This window comes from Tenrec ecaudatus, chromosome 10 (assembly GCF_050624435.1).
Source record: "Tenrec ecaudatus isolate mTenEca1 chromosome 10, mTenEca1.hap1, whole genome shotgun sequence".
NCBI lineage: Eukaryota > Metazoa > Chordata > Mammalia > Afrosoricida > Tenrecidae > Tenrec > Tenrec ecaudatus.
This window is the reverse complement of record NC_134539.1, coordinates 92,127,095-92,142,843: the sequence shown is the minus strand read 5'-3', so window position 1 is coordinate 92,142,843 and position 15,749 is coordinate 92,127,095. Positions and strand designations below refer to the sequence as shown.

Genomic DNA, 15,749 nt, shown 5'->3' with positions numbered 1-15,749 from the left:
TAGCAATCTGGTTTGTCTTTCTAGAGAACCCTGTCCAATACAGTGTTCTATCCATTTTCACAAACCATTTTATCTCTACTACCTTTATTATTTGTATTTATAAGTAAGCATTCAATAAATGCTTGCTTAATTAATGGTTGAATAAATACAAATAAGCTATAAGTATTAGCATATTAAACATAGGCAGATATAAATCAAGTTGTGTTTAAACTTTAGTCTTTTCGATTCCACTAACTCTATCAAAACGTATAGGGTTTTTTTCATAATTCTTATGATTTAGACCAATTCTTAATTATTTACAATTCTTCAGGCTGCTATATTGTTATACAATGGAAGACATTCTGATGCTTTTAAAAGCTTGATGCGAATATTTATATAGAAATAGTTTAATCTTATAAATGGAAATGTTTATTTATACTCCCACTCCAAGTTAAGATTAATACTAAGATGAATCTAAACAGCACGTAAAAACAAGAAGAACCAGAGAAAGAAATAAGAAAAAAATGGCATTTTTATCATCTCCATATTTTCTATCATTTTCAAATGTTTACCATATTAAAGGCATTGTGCTAAGCAATTGATATGTGTAACAACACAGAGAATACAAACGTAATAATGACTCCTGTTTTACTGATAAAGAAAATTGATGATTGGAGAAATCAAACAGAGCCTGCAGCAAATTCAGCTTCTTTGTGATTCCAAAACAGCGTGCATCATTAAATTGTCTTCCTAATAATTATTTCAATTTGAGTCATCACATCATGAAAAATCAACAAAACACTTTGATATTAGTAATAGCATTTGATAATGAAGCATGTGTTCTTTAATCAAATGAGGAAGGAGAGCACTATGCAGATTATAAAACTTAGCAGTGCCAGGAAATATGAAGAGCGATTTATTTAGTCTTACCCATGAATTCAATCCCCAAATGGTCTGCTACACCAAAGTTAGCATGTAAGGGAGAGAAATAGAAAAAAGAAAAAACGTTAGAAAAAATCTACACAGAATTTCAGTGATTAAGACTGACTTACTTAGGAAAATAACAAATCTCAATTTTCACTACCATTTTTACTAGAAAAAGGTAATTTGTTTATTGCAAAAAATAAACAAATAAATTAAATATGAGATATTGTGAACACTAATCAGTGTTTTCCAACTCTATAGCTTAGGATTTTAGATAGAATAACTATGCATACATTCTTAACTATGCTAAGTTTAATTTTCGAACAGGAAAAAGAAAAAGATGATTATTTCTACAAAGGATACTTATTACCAATATTATCTCAAGAAAAGTAAAAAACACATTTAAAAAATTCCTTATAAAATTATGGTACCTATATATCCAACTATTGCTCATTTTAACATTTTCGACATGCACAACCTAGTGAAATTAATTACATTCATTATGTTGTTGAATAATCATCATCTGTATTCAAATTTTTTCATCACCATTAACAAAAGCTTGACGTCTCTTAATTAATGAGTTTCATTCCCACACCTGCACCTAATAATCACGAATAAACACTTGTCTTTCTACATTACTTTATAAAAATGAGATCATACAATGTGTCCTTTTGCAACCTATGTTTTTCACTCAGCATCAGGTTTGGAAGATTAGTGTATGTGGTAGCCTGTATCAAGGCTTCATTCCTCTTTAAAGACAAGCAATATTCCTTTGTATGTATGTGCAACACCTTGCTTATCTCTTCATCTATTGGTGGCTGTTTTGGCTATTGTGACTAATGCTGCAGAGAATATTGATATCTATTTATATGGAAATTGCACTCAATTTCATAACAAATTCATTTCCAATCATAACTCGAACAATGTATTTGGCTACTGGCAACAGTAAACCCCCAGCAATGGTGTGAGGTTTCATAGCTCTGGTGATTCTGAGTACCACCAAATATGAGGCTTCAATGGCTGCTACATTTTGCTTATTGTACTTGCCACCAGGGTCAAGTCTGACTTTCTTGAGTCCATCAGCTTTGCTTCTAAAATAGTTGGGATCCTTGCCAGCAAAGGTCGGATGCTTGCCATCCAAATAGCCTTTTAGTTTGTTCGACTTCATATATTCGGCTGACAGAACTTCACAACAGATAACACATTGCGGTTTCTCAATTCCTGCTGTAACTATTGAGATAAAACCATATTGTAAAACATTCTCACTATATTTTCTTTTCTTAACATTCTTCTCTACATGAACCATTGTCATGGGATTGTTTGCTAATGAAAACAATATACAACAATAGCTTTAATAATACAAAAGATGATACATGGCATAGCTCAGTCAACACAGTTCATTAAAGTTTCCTATGATTTACCATTGTGTTGTTTTTTTCACATTCCTGTTACTATCACAAGGGGGCAGTATTCACATCAACCACAGCTGAATATAAAAAGATTGATCAGCATCCAGATTAAGTTCCCATAGTACAGATATTTTTTTGCAATAGTTGATGATTTTACAGTGCATTTTACATTTACCCAGTAATTGTAATTCATGAAGTGTCATTTACTTCCAATAATGCTGTTTTCAACACAGTAGCTGCTTTTAACAGAGTAGGTGCTTTCAACATAACAGCTGCTCTCTACACGTGTGACTAGTTCACATAAGCACATTATGGCGCCAACCCTGGCACATACACCTGTTTGTACCAGGTGTATGTGATGGGGTTGGTGCAACAATGTCATCACATTGGGTACTTGTATGTGGGTGTATCTGCATGTGGACAGACTCCCCCTGGAGATGGACAGAGGAGCAGTGTCTCCATTCCTAAGGCCATTGGAAATATGTGTTTTCTGATGGTCTTAGGTGACCCATGTGAAAGGGTCATTTGACCCCCAAAGGGGTTACTACCCACAGGTTGAGAACCGCTGGTCTAAACATTCAATCTCTTAGAGATGAGATTATTTAAAAAGTGTTTTTGGGGCCCTTTAGATAGTCCTTATTTCATTCACTTTTTGTTCTAATACATGACATTATTTTAATAATTTGTTTTAGTGGTATGCTTTAAAATAGTAATAAGTTGGAAAATATTGTGAAAATAACACTTATCTATAAGAATAATTGTAGCTTTAAAACCTAGATCTTTTTCTATTTAAAAAAAAATGAAGATTATAATAAAAAGTTGACTTACAGTTTAGAAGAATTAAAACCAAGCAAATATATATAAGTAGCTAAGTATGTATTATAATGAAAGGTTCAATATGATATTCATTATAATACATACTTAGCTACTTAGAATTATAAATTTTCATATTGTAAAACTCAGCAAATTACAATGTGTAATAAATAAGTATATTTCCATTTTTTGCTGCCAAAAAAACCCCACCATAATTGCTGGGCTCCCTTATTTTTACCACTCTATGAAGTAAATAAGTTTCTTAGAAAACATGCATCTTATGATCTTGAATAGTTCAATGTTGTTCCTCATTATAAATATTTGCACTGACTAGAAACTGTTTTAAGCATGAGACATATACTTAAATAAGAAAGCTGATAAAGCATGTTTGTTTGCTGTTTTTGTTGAACTGTTTCCGTTAGATGCCATTGCCTGCCTGCTTGCTCTGGGCTGATATGCATTACGACAGGGCTGGGGTTTTCTTTTATGAAAAGCCAGGATGGTTACTCTCAGGTATATCTTAAATCAGGGAGAGTCCAACATGAAGTCAATGTGAAAACTTGAGAGTATATTAAACTCATGATTTGTGGCAGAGATAATAATTACAATTCAAAAATTACCCAAATCCTGAAATATGCAAGTATAAGTCTTATAAAAATCCCTATTTTTATTCTTCAGAATAACAATACAGCTACATCTAATTATTAGATTTCTCATTCTCAGCAATACCATCAAGTAAGGTGGCATTTATATTCTTCAATTTTATAGAAAATTATTTATGATTTTTATAATGAGTTATTCCTGAAAACGTACATCCCAAAGCATACAATTGTGGTTTATTTTATATAATTTATTTTATTTATTACTTATTCTTTTATTTATTTATTTAAAATTAGAATTTATTTTAAAATGTCCAATCTTACATTTCTTGAGTACATTTTTATACACACACACTTATGAAAACCCGTATACATACACATTCAAAAATCTCCATCATTTTATTAAATAGTTGAACACTCAGATTGTTATTACAGGCTTGCAGATGCTCACAGATAGATTGGTTCATACAGGATCAATGAATGTCCATGAAGGATAAATGTGGAAAAAAAAGAAATTAATTTATTTCAAAAGTACAGAAACCTCAATAATTTTCAAAACTCAACATTGGCTAATTCTCTGAGTAAACAGCCAACCTGGGTATATCCAGGAATTAATGAAAACAGACATAGGGGTGAGATAAAAATCACTTATTAAGTAATTTTTTTATTCACTATGTGTCAAGAGCTGTTTTAGTCATGGAGAGCCACAGGGAACACCGAGCTTCAGCAAAACCAATTTGATTTCTCCTCTGGCACATATTATTCCGTTTCACTTTCACTCTTTTGAAATTTACGTTAAATTATTTTTTATGCAAGTGAAATTCACAGAACATACAATTAACTGTTTTAAAATGAGCAATTCCGTTGCATTTGTTATATCCGCAGTAGTGTAATCTTCACTCTTATCTAGTTCCAAAATACAGTCATTACCCCTCAAAACATCTACACCCAGGAAACAGTTATGTGCCACCCCCCTTTTCCAGACTTTCTCACATTGACTTGTGCATATAAAAATGATATTTACCGAGAAATATTTCCATCTTTTCTTGGTACAGAAGTGCATTACATGTCATGCCTCTACCTGTCTGTCAGTTGGCGGTCCCGTGATGGTGTCTGATGCCTTGCACATTGCTGTGACGCAGGAAGCTATGCTACTGCTGTGTCAAGGACCAGAAGGACCATTGTGTGGGACAGATTTCTTTCTTTCTTTTTTCTTGAAGCTATGTATGTATGCATGTATTTATATATTAATTTATTTTAATTGTTTTATTAGGGGCTCATACAACTCTTTATTATAATCCATACATACATCAGTTGTGTAAAGCGCATTTTTACATTCATTGTCCTCATTATTCTCAAAACATTTGCTCTCCACTTAAGCCCCTGGCATCAGGCCCTCATTTTTACCCCTCCCTCCCTGTTCCCTCCTCCCTCATGAGCCTTTGATAATTTATAAATTTTTATTTTGTCATATCTTGCCCTGTCCGACATCTCCCTTCCCCCACTTTTCTGTTGTCCATCCCCCAGGGAGGAAGCCACATGTAGATCTTTGTAATCAGTCCCCCTATCCAACTCACCCTCCCTCCACCCTCCCAGTTTCGCCATTCACACCACTGGTCCTGAAGGGATCATCTTGCCCTGCATTCCCTGTTTTTCCAGTTCCTATCTGTACCAGTGTACATGCTCTACTCTAGCCAGATTTTCAAGGTAGAATTTGGATCATGATAGCGTTGGACAGATTTCAAATGCTTTTCCAGACTAAGACTAAGACAGACTAATGACAAATCCAGACTAATCTACTCCATCAGTAAATGAAAACTCTGTGGATCACAGCAGAATAGTCCCTGATCAAGTGCCTAGGTTGGAAGTGCACAACAACAGATTCCGACATCCCAGTGATCATGTGGGATGTGTGGGGCTTAACAACATCTTATTCTGTTATACATCGGATGGCAGGAATCCAAGCTATCTCCACAGCACCATGAACATGTGATGAGTACTTAAGAGAACAAAGCCACGGACATGGGATGAGCACTCATAAGTGTCAGAGGCTGTTTTAAATATTATTTCACTGCAAATTACAAGAATGGTTAATTATCCTCATTTTTCATAACAGATGGAGGCACAGAGAACTGATTTCATTTTTTCCAAACCAAATTGCCTTATAATAGAGTGGGAGCAAATTGAGATAGGTAGCTGGACTTATAGAGAGAAGTTCTACTTATATTTTACGCATGCCCAGTTTATGAAGACAAAGCTGATGTTTAGAAAACCAGAGGGAAGGAGATTTCCAGGGAGGAGTCATTTACCTATGTAAGTGAACAATTCCTCTGAAGCCTCCTCAGGTGTTGTATAGGAATTGTTCACTGGGCATGCTCACCCAAAATTTATTGATGAAATGATGATACTAAGGGGAGGGCATGTGTAGAAAAAGATAATTATTCCAAGGCCCAAAGAAATCAAATTAGCAAATTTTAATGTTTATTCTCTATTTACTATAAAGATATCTATATGGTAATGCTGGCCTTGTTGAAATTATTGACTTGTCCATACAGCAAGTCATATTAAAAATTGTTTTGTCTAAATATGTGCCAAACATTGAAGGAAGTGATCCTGCATTTGGCAATAATATTAAAATGTCGAGGCTGTGGAGGTTATTGGAAGACACAATAAGTGTGAAAAGTTTCAAACAACTACCTTAGTTCCTGCCACATAGTACCTATGAGATCACATATAGTTCCACGAGATATGATCATTTTCTCTCATGATTTAATTGAAGTTATATTTATGAGGGGAATTTAAAATTCATATATGAATGATTTTTTGTGAGTGAGCAGTGCAAAGTCTCTTGTTTTTATGCTGCCGGATTAATGGGGGATATTGACTATTCCCCCCAAATGGGCAGACTGAGGAAAGGCAGCTAAAGCAAGCCTAGGCTTGACTTCAAACTTAAGGCAAAACAGATCAATTTATTATCCAACCTGTAAGAAGGAACTCACTACATTCCAGCCCTTGAACAAAGCTACTCTTAAGTCCCTGCAGAAAAAAACATCATGTTTGATAAAGTCGAGGGGAGGCAAAAAAGAGGAAGGCCCTCAGCAAGATGAATCGGCACAGTGGTTGTTGCATCAATGGGCTCAGGCATAAGAGCAATTTTGAGGAATGCAAAAGACAGTGTGCAGTGTTTTGTTCCGTTGTGTATAGGGTCACGATGGGCCAGCGGTGACCCGATGGCACTTACCAACACCAACTCTTATGTTGGTGTCAGTTCATGTCCTATGTTAAAATAATGAAGAGGCAATTCTGTCATAGGATATTTCAATCTATAATTAGCTTATCCTTTGTTTACTGGGTCTGAAAAAAATGTGTCACATGAAAATGGTAGTGTGAGTTTTCAAAAGTTAAAATACGGGCCTAACATTTATAGGTTTTTCACTGCCAGAAACCTCAATGTCTGAAGGTCCTCTGCGGGGCGGTTGAGTATACAGCACTTGCCAAGTTGCTGTGAACAATCAGCTTGTTCCACCTTTCTTTTGTGTGTGAGTCAGGATTTCTGTGTGCACCGTGGGAAACAATCATCCACTAAATTAATAACTCGTCAGTGATATGTGACTTATCTTAATCACTGAAGCGAAACTGACACTTTGAGATTCTGCCTGCAGGTCCTTGTCAAAAGACTTGTCACAGGTGACAGGATAGGGAGGGATGAGTTCATCCCATCTGATATGGCAGCATGGAATTTGTGAAGAGGATCCGTGAAGAATACCGAATCTACTGCGGCCTACAGAAGAACAAACAAATCCCTCTGCAAAGAAAGCAACGGAAGGCTCCTTAGAAATGCGGATCGTGACATTTTTGCTGATTTTGAATCCGTCATCTGGACAGACCCATCACTAGAAAAGAATACTGTGTTGGGTAAAACCGAAGATTCCTGAAAATATGGAACACTCCCAAGGAAACAGATTGGTACGATCACTGGGGGCAGAAATGAGCTCCACTGTATCAAAGATCGTGATGAAAAAGCAGGACCGGCCACGTTTCATCTGGAGGTAACCTGATGTCCACTAATCACAAAAACGTTCACTTGTGTGGAAATTATCATTGGACCATGAAGCATTTTTAAAATGCAGAGGGGCTGTTGGTTTTTAAGTGTTCCTGTAGGAATTACATGAATTTTTTCAATGTTCAAAATGTCAAGGAAGTGAAGAAGAACAAATTCCCTTTCCACCAAAACCCCAAGAGCACTCTGTCCTGCCAACACGTCCACAGCAGGCCCTATGCCTACACCCACCAGGTTTTGTTCCATCATTCCACATTATCTTTCCCGATGGACACTTTCGTCTCCCTCTAACAAAGCACACCCTCAAATTCTAATGTCTTCTGAAACCCTCTCTGAGAGCCTTCAATAAAGCTTCCTGCTCCACTTTATACAAATGATAATGGGGTCTGTCTTCAGAAAGTAGGGTTATTAAGACTGAGATTAAGAACTGGTAGAATTATGTCTATACCATAACTAATTAAGAAAACTCTGATCCATTCTCCCCCCCCCCATTCCTAAGAGTAGGTGCCAAATTAATGCTTGTTTAATCTATTTTTCAAAAGGCTACACATTTTCTTTTTCACTGTTTTGGATTTTCTTAAACTGAACTATGATTTAAGTTTGGGTTATACGTTTGCTTTCTCCTATTCTATGGATATTTCCAATTGGTTTCCATTAAAATATATACATGAATCCATAACCAAAAACCCTTTATTTGTGGTTGCATGATATATTCCTGACTGGATTTTGAATCATTTGCAGGGGGAAAAATAGGCAAAATCTCTTTGCATTCTAATACCATTGTACTCAGTGGAGATTCACTCAGGAGACTACTGCTATATATTATACCTTCTTATTTTTGTCTCCTTTGGGGCGGGGAAGTGGCATTCAGGGCCACTGGAGTTGTAGACAGAGTCCTCCTTCAGGTTTTTTATCCCTGTGCATATGTGACAACCGTGTTCTTCTCTCTTGTGCTCAAAGATTGCCTCTCCCCCATACACTGATTAAACCCCAAACTGGGGGAATAAATGAAACTGGTGCAAACACAGCATGTTTTCGAGACCTCTAGATGTCTGAATGAGCTTTTTTACTTTCCTTTCAGATGCAGCTTAAACACTGGCCTGAGATGCCCTTAGGTACACTGCCTGGTAACACCTAGCTCTTGGGATCCTCTCTTGGAATCCTTTGTTTGGCAAACGCATCACCATGTGGACTAAGCACTCTGTCTGACAGGTAGTAACTTTGCTCTTGCTGACTGAATACACATAGTAATTGATTAGGAGTTTCCAAAGGCATCAAGTAATGTATTTGTTGAAATACACATATTTATGTTTTCTAATTTTGGCATGGTGGTCTTACAAGGATGTATGATATTAATCAACTGACATTGAAGCATAGTAACTATATGGTACATATTGGTATTGCTTTCCTTTGTTTCATTCTAACAAAATAAGACATTCCATTATTGGAGAACACCTCAATTTACTTTTTAATGTCAGTAGTTTGATTTTGTTTTCAAAATACCACTGATACTTCAAATGGTTTTATAACTCATGATTTTCATGCTGTATAATTGTTACCACGGTTAAAAGTCACATTAATTTATACAGCATAAACCCTGGACACCTGGGAATATTAGACAATGAATATAGCAGACGGCACATTTGGACTCACTAACGGATTATTTTTATGACTTTTGCAGACTTAAAATGTAGCAACAAAAAGAAACTTTTCTGTTATATGAATAATCAGCTGAGAGTGTTATTTATCTCATTTAAATGCAAAAAACAATCCTTCATTTTCTAGCTGTTCCTAAATCCATTAAGTACTTAATCACATAAGGACTCAAGTAAATCTTTTTTATTTTATGTAAATAAAGAAACACAAATTTAACCAGTAGATTCTTTTCCCAATACTTACTTCTTCCCAACTAACTGGATTATTTTTAGTAGTCTAGGGGGAAATGAGGGGACCGTTCCTTTATTAAACGATGGAAGGAATCATTATCAGATCCTACCTATAACTCAGTTGAATCCTAATTTAACCTAATTTCTATAAGCTCATCACCTCACTACCTTCCTCTCTACTACATGTATCCCTAGATCAGGAACTGACTCTGTCTGCTGCCTTTAAATTGAATTTGTACATAAGTAGAGTTGTTAGGTTGGGCTAATAGCTACATCACATGGTCAAATGTATGTCTATAGATTTAGTCTGTAGTATACGTGTCTTGGCATAAACACCTTAAGGTAACATTTCCAGATACAGTAAAACATCTTTCATGTAACAATCCAGTAATAATCCTAATAACAGTATGTTGTCACACAGGGCAAAAGCGTTCTCCTTTGTTATTGCAAAGCGTTCCATTTACCTCAAATGATAATATAACATGCATTATAAGGTTGGTTTCCAACCAGAGTTTGTATTTAAGTCACGCAAACAACTCTGCAACTGCCTATCATAATAACTTTATATTGATAGTCTATATATTTGCCTGGCAATAATTATTCTCCTGGGCATCCTGTTAGCCAAATGAGAGCTGCCATTTGTTGTTGCTTGCTGTCATTGAGTTGGCTTCCACCCACGGCAACTCTATGCATAATGGAACAGAACGCTGCCTGGTGCTGTGCCATTCCAGTTGCAGATTGGGCTGTTTGATCCATATGGTTGTCATTAGCTGATTTTTAAAAATAAATTGTCAGATTTTTCTTCCTATTCCATTTTATTCTGGAATATCTGCTGACACCTATTTAGCAGCATAGCAAGATGCATGTGGGAATTGTTAGAAATCAAAGTCAATGCTGACCCTTAAGGACCCATAGGACAGGGTAGAACTACCCTTGTGAGTTTCAAAGACTATAACTATTTATTAAGAGTGTACCTCTTTATAAGCATAGAAAGCTACTCTTTCTCCCACAGAAGTGGTTGGTGGTTTTGAACTGCCGACCTTGTGGGTCGCACCCCATTGCATAACCACTATGCCACCAGGGCTCCAGTAGAAAATTGTTAGGTTGAGTTTATATCTAACACCACATGGTCAAATGTGGTCTAAAGTAGCCTATAGCAATATGCAAATGCCCAAGGACAGGTACTGTACAGGTAGTACAGTAGCCTAATGTTAAGTCAGCATCTTCTGTGTAGAAGGCATGCATTCTATCATTGAGCTTCCTAATAGTGAGATATCATTTGCAAAATGGTCTGCAGCTTTCAGAAGCTAGTGTGCATTACTTTAGAATATTCTAACTTCGTCTCATTAAAACATTAGTATGGTAATAGAGTCTACAAAACTTTCCTTGAAACTTACAGAAAAACAAAATAAAAAAACAATGTACCATATATACTCGTGTATAAGCTGAGTTTTCCAGCATGTTTTTGAGTTTTTAACCTTTTAAAAAATCATTTTATTAGGGGCTCATATAACTCTTTTTATAATCCATACATACATCATTTGTTCCAGCAAAATTTTAATGCAGTTTTTTTTGTGGTAAATTAGGTGCCTCGGCTGATATTCGGGTCGGCTTATACTCAAGTGTAGATGGTACTTGAGAGGCTATCTCGAAGCCATGTTCATGCATCCTTATTGTAAACTCCCTAAAGCAGATATTTTAAAGATGAACATAACAAGATCCAGGGAGGTCAGCTAATTTTCTCTAGATAGAAAGTATCTCCTTTCATTCATTATGCTTGCTGACGAAGTGCTCTCCCTGGAGACAAGAAGACTGTATAGCTCCGAAGCCCTGGGCACTGCACTGGAAAACAAAAGGTCAGATGGAGACCTAGAAGGCTTAGAGAAGGACATCAGATGCTAGGCTGGGACGCCTCTCTGCTGACCAATTGATTCCTCATGCACCTGGTAGACATGGTGTCTGAGAGCTCGACAGGAACAGGTATTGAGGTTGGGAATGCTACAGGGTGTACTACTATCATTAATAAGCCTGTGATTGAAAATCTGGCAGGAATTAAAACAGCTCATCAGATACCAGGATGGACAGGCAAAGACACAGAAGCTCTTCCCAAGACACAAACACAACTCTTCAGAAACATCAATCCCTGGCCAATAAAACTCGAGGTTTTCCAGAGCTTTGAAAAAACTTCAGCAAATAGAAGCCAGAGATGAACTTAGTGGATTCCATTTTCCTTTGATGTATTAAATAAAAGCTTAAAATAGAAAATAGACTCATAACTATATAAATATAATTCAAATTTTGAAGGTTTAATCTCTCTAGGTGTTCTTCTATGCATTTTGTATGTCTTAACTTGTTTAAAACCTACAGAAGTGTTATGATGTATATATTGTTTTCCTTTAAATCTTACAGAAAAAGACTTAGACACATAGATGTTAACAGATTTCCCGCACTTGTAACTAAAAGTGATTGGATCCCAACATAGATAAATCAGCTTCAAATACATTCTCTTTAAACCACTACACAAAAGACTTCTTATAAGGAAATAAATTCTATATTATGTAGACTGAAATTAGTTCCTGCTCACAGAATATCCAGATTGATTGATTTTATAATAAAATTAAAAGGTAATGCTTTCATCTTATTAAGTTTTGCTTTATTTTCAAAGTTTTTAAAACGTTATTTCTTGTTCAATACAGAATAAGGTAATTTGTAAAGTAACTAGACAAAATATTTAAGTTACTTGGTATAAATAAAAATTTTAACATGTTCTGTGGGGGGTTTAAGCTATACATGCTTATTATTGAATCATGCTTACTATGAATATTTAATATAAGACTAAATAATTTTACTTCATCAGTGTCAATCAACTTGAATTTTATTTTGTCATTCTCTTCTGCTTCAGAGAAGAATGATGAGTCTTAGATAAAGAGATCAGAGCAGAAGATTTAGATGATGACCTTTACCCACTGGCTAAAATTGAGTCCCCAAAAGAGAAAATAAAGTTACTTTACTCGTTGTGGGAAATAAAATGTGACAGCAAATTACTTCTATCCAGAAATGTCACTCAGTAGGATGAGTAGGAGGCCTCGTTTGATAACAGATGACTACATTGCTTCATAAATTATCATCCGACAGTAACTTCAGGTCTTCTTTTTAATGCTAACATTGGATTTCTCTGGATTGACTACCTTAATTAATGTGAAAATTGTGCATCATCTTCCTTAACAACTGGCCTCTGTTTCTTTGGTCACACTTTCCTTTTTCTGAACGCTTCCTTTGAGCCTGCTCTACTTTATCTCAGCATCTACTTTAGCCCTCCACCACCCACCAAAGCTAAAACCAAGTCAATTGATGTCTCTATTCTCACGTTTGCCTCCTCTCTATTCAGCAATCTATTGTCTTTTTAAAAACTGAAGTCAAATGGCACACTATCAAGGAGCCCTGGTGACATAGTTGGTTACACATTGGGTTGCTAGCCATAAGATCAGCAGTTCAAAAGTACAAGCCACATCACAATAGATAGTTGAGGCCATCTACGTCAGTCAAGAGTAATAGTCTCAGAATCCCACAGGGAAATCCCACCCTGACCTCCAGACTCTCTATGAATTGGAATCGACTTGACGACAGTGATTTTTTTCTTTTGTTGTATCACTGTGGTAGTTAAGTTTTATTGTGCCAACCTGGCCGATGAACACATGTGGGATTAATTGAAGGGCAGTTTAATTGAAGGGCAGAGAGATAAATGGCTCGGTGAGCCTCGTCGTTTTTGTCTCTTGTTCTCTGATAGTCGGAGCAGTGTGTGGTTCCCTTAGCTATTTGTCAGCCTCAGCCTGCAAAGCTCACTTCCTGCAAGACACCCCTGAGGAGAAGCTACATGGACCTACCCTGATGCAGCCCTGGGTGCTGGAGCAGCTGTGTGGAGACCCCTGCCAGCGCTGAGATGCTTACACCTTCACTGATTCGACTTTCCTCGTGCAGTCGGCATCATTGTGTCTGTTTGGTGACATGGAGGAGGACTTTGTGGATTGGTGTTGGACAGATGGGCTAATGTCAGACTAATGGGCTTGGACGGCCTGGGTTGGGATGTTTTCTTAAGATACACTGACCCTTGATATAAAACTCTTCTCATACATACATGAGTTTCTGTGGATTTGTTTCTCTAGTCTACCCAGACTAGCACAACCATTGTCACTCATCCTTTCCTTACGCCTGTGAATTTGTTATTACACAAAGTGTTACACAACTACATATTTATTTAAATTTTTTCTATCTCAAACCCCCCACTCCCCGCATTCACTCTTGGGAAAGCAGTGTTTCATTAGATACAGGATTAATATGTGTGCTAATGTTGTTGCCCTTTTACTCTTTGTATCGATGGCAGCTAGAACATTGTCTTGTACAATGCAGATGCTCAACACACACCTTCTGAGTGAATGAATGGAATTCATCCCCCTGAAACGCATTTACAGAAACAGTGTATCCACCAGGATTTTCTGGAAATGCATTTATTAAGCCTCTAGTAGGTGATGCTCTTTTCATTGCTGTTCTTCATTCTTTGTATAAATGTATAAACAAAAACATGGAATTTGTACTCATATAAGATTATATTTTAATTATTTACTTGGACCTTTAGCAGATATTTACCCTTTGCTTGCAATATAACACCCTCAGGGAAATGCTGTGAAAACACTTGTATTAAACAAAAGAAAAGAAATGAAATTCTCACTTCCTCAAATTCTGTGAATTTTAAATAGGGTGTCTAAATCTAGATTTAGCCAGCAACTGCCGTTGAAATTTTAGTAGTCCTTCATGAGGTAACATTAAGCGGCCTTCTCCTTCCAAATCTACTTGATCTTGAAGACTAATGACCATCTAGGAATTCTCCCAAGGGGACTTTGTCGTTTCCAAATGACTTTTCGTAGGTGTTTTGAAGGTCAGCATGGTTATCTGCGGCTGCAATTCCTCACGTTTCAGAATCCTGAAATTCAATATTCTCTTCATATCATTGCCTGCATAATCTTTTCCAGGAAACTTTGTGTCTTCCTTCTGAATCTTGTGCCAAGCCTGCCCGCGATGTTTGATTCTCTTGTGGATGCAGTCCGCTTGTCAGAAAACCCATCGGCATCTAGCCCGTTTGGCTTCATATCTACCCATCAAGGCAGAGTAGAATTTTCTTTATAGGCTTCCAAAGTGTTTGCTTTTTCTGAGAGCAGAAAGCTTCATCTTTTCTTCTGTTGAGTGGCTGGGGGTTCACAGAACTAACCTTGAGGTTAGCAGGCCAACTTGTACCCCACTATGCCATCAGGCCCCCTTTGTCTTGGAAAAGATCTTACAGAAGCCCTGCTCAAATCGGAAGGTTCATTAGGATTAAAGAGGGGTCTACCACATACCTAAAAAGGTTCTTTTCAATTCTCCACGCTGTTCTTGCTTTGGATTTACCCCTGCCCAGGAGACAAGATAGAACTCCTAGGAAAAAGTTCATCTCCCTCAGAGTACTAATGAATTACAGAACAATTAGGGAATCTTTCACAACTCTGGTCTATTGACCGCACCAGAATCTCCCACCACGCATGCGCAAAATGCCAGTTCTGTGAGTGTTGCTTTAGTAAACGCCCAAAGTTATTATCGAGTATTTTCTGAGTCTACCTGCATATGAGCATTTTATGGTATCTTAAAATTTAGATGGCACTAATATTTCCAGTATTTTCAGTGGCTTATTTTCATAGAAATATCCAAGTAGATAAAACAAAGGCATCCATTGTATTGTATCTCTGTAATTTCAATCACTCCTTTTTCCTTGTTAAAATTTTTACTCCTTTCTGACAGGTTTTCTCTTTTGAGAAAGGTGGCAAAATCTTTAAACCAGTGTAGCTTTCCTTATTGTTTTCTTGCTGTCTCCTCTTTCCTCTACTCAGTTGCTTTGTGTCAAAGTATATCCCTTTTCTAGAAGCCATTTATTAGGAGAATGTCCTTCCTGGCTGGGAAGACAGGTGTTAATTCTCCTGGGCTGTACATGTGTCGGCATATATTGAAGTGCTCCTTCAAATAGCCCAACTACGCTTGCGGATCAGTCATCAAT

The 15,749-nt window shown here is 36.7% G+C and overlaps 1 protein-coding gene across 4 annotated transcripts in view; it reads right to left on the bottom strand.

Moving 5' to 3' along the window:
• NRG3 (neuregulin 3) overlaps positions 1-15,749 on the bottom strand; it is a 1,273,738-nt gene that overhangs the window by 177,914 nt on the left and 1,080,075 nt on the right. For 2 of the 4 annotated variants that reach the window (XM_075559154.1, XM_075559155.1), the window contains exon 4: positions 910-936. In XM_075559154.1, the coding sequence (XP_075415269.1) occupies positions 910-936 (27 nt within the window). The remainder of the gene's footprint in view (positions 1-909; positions 937-15,749) is intronic. The other 2 variants (XM_075559156.1, XM_075559157.1) reach the window with 1 other exon arrangement.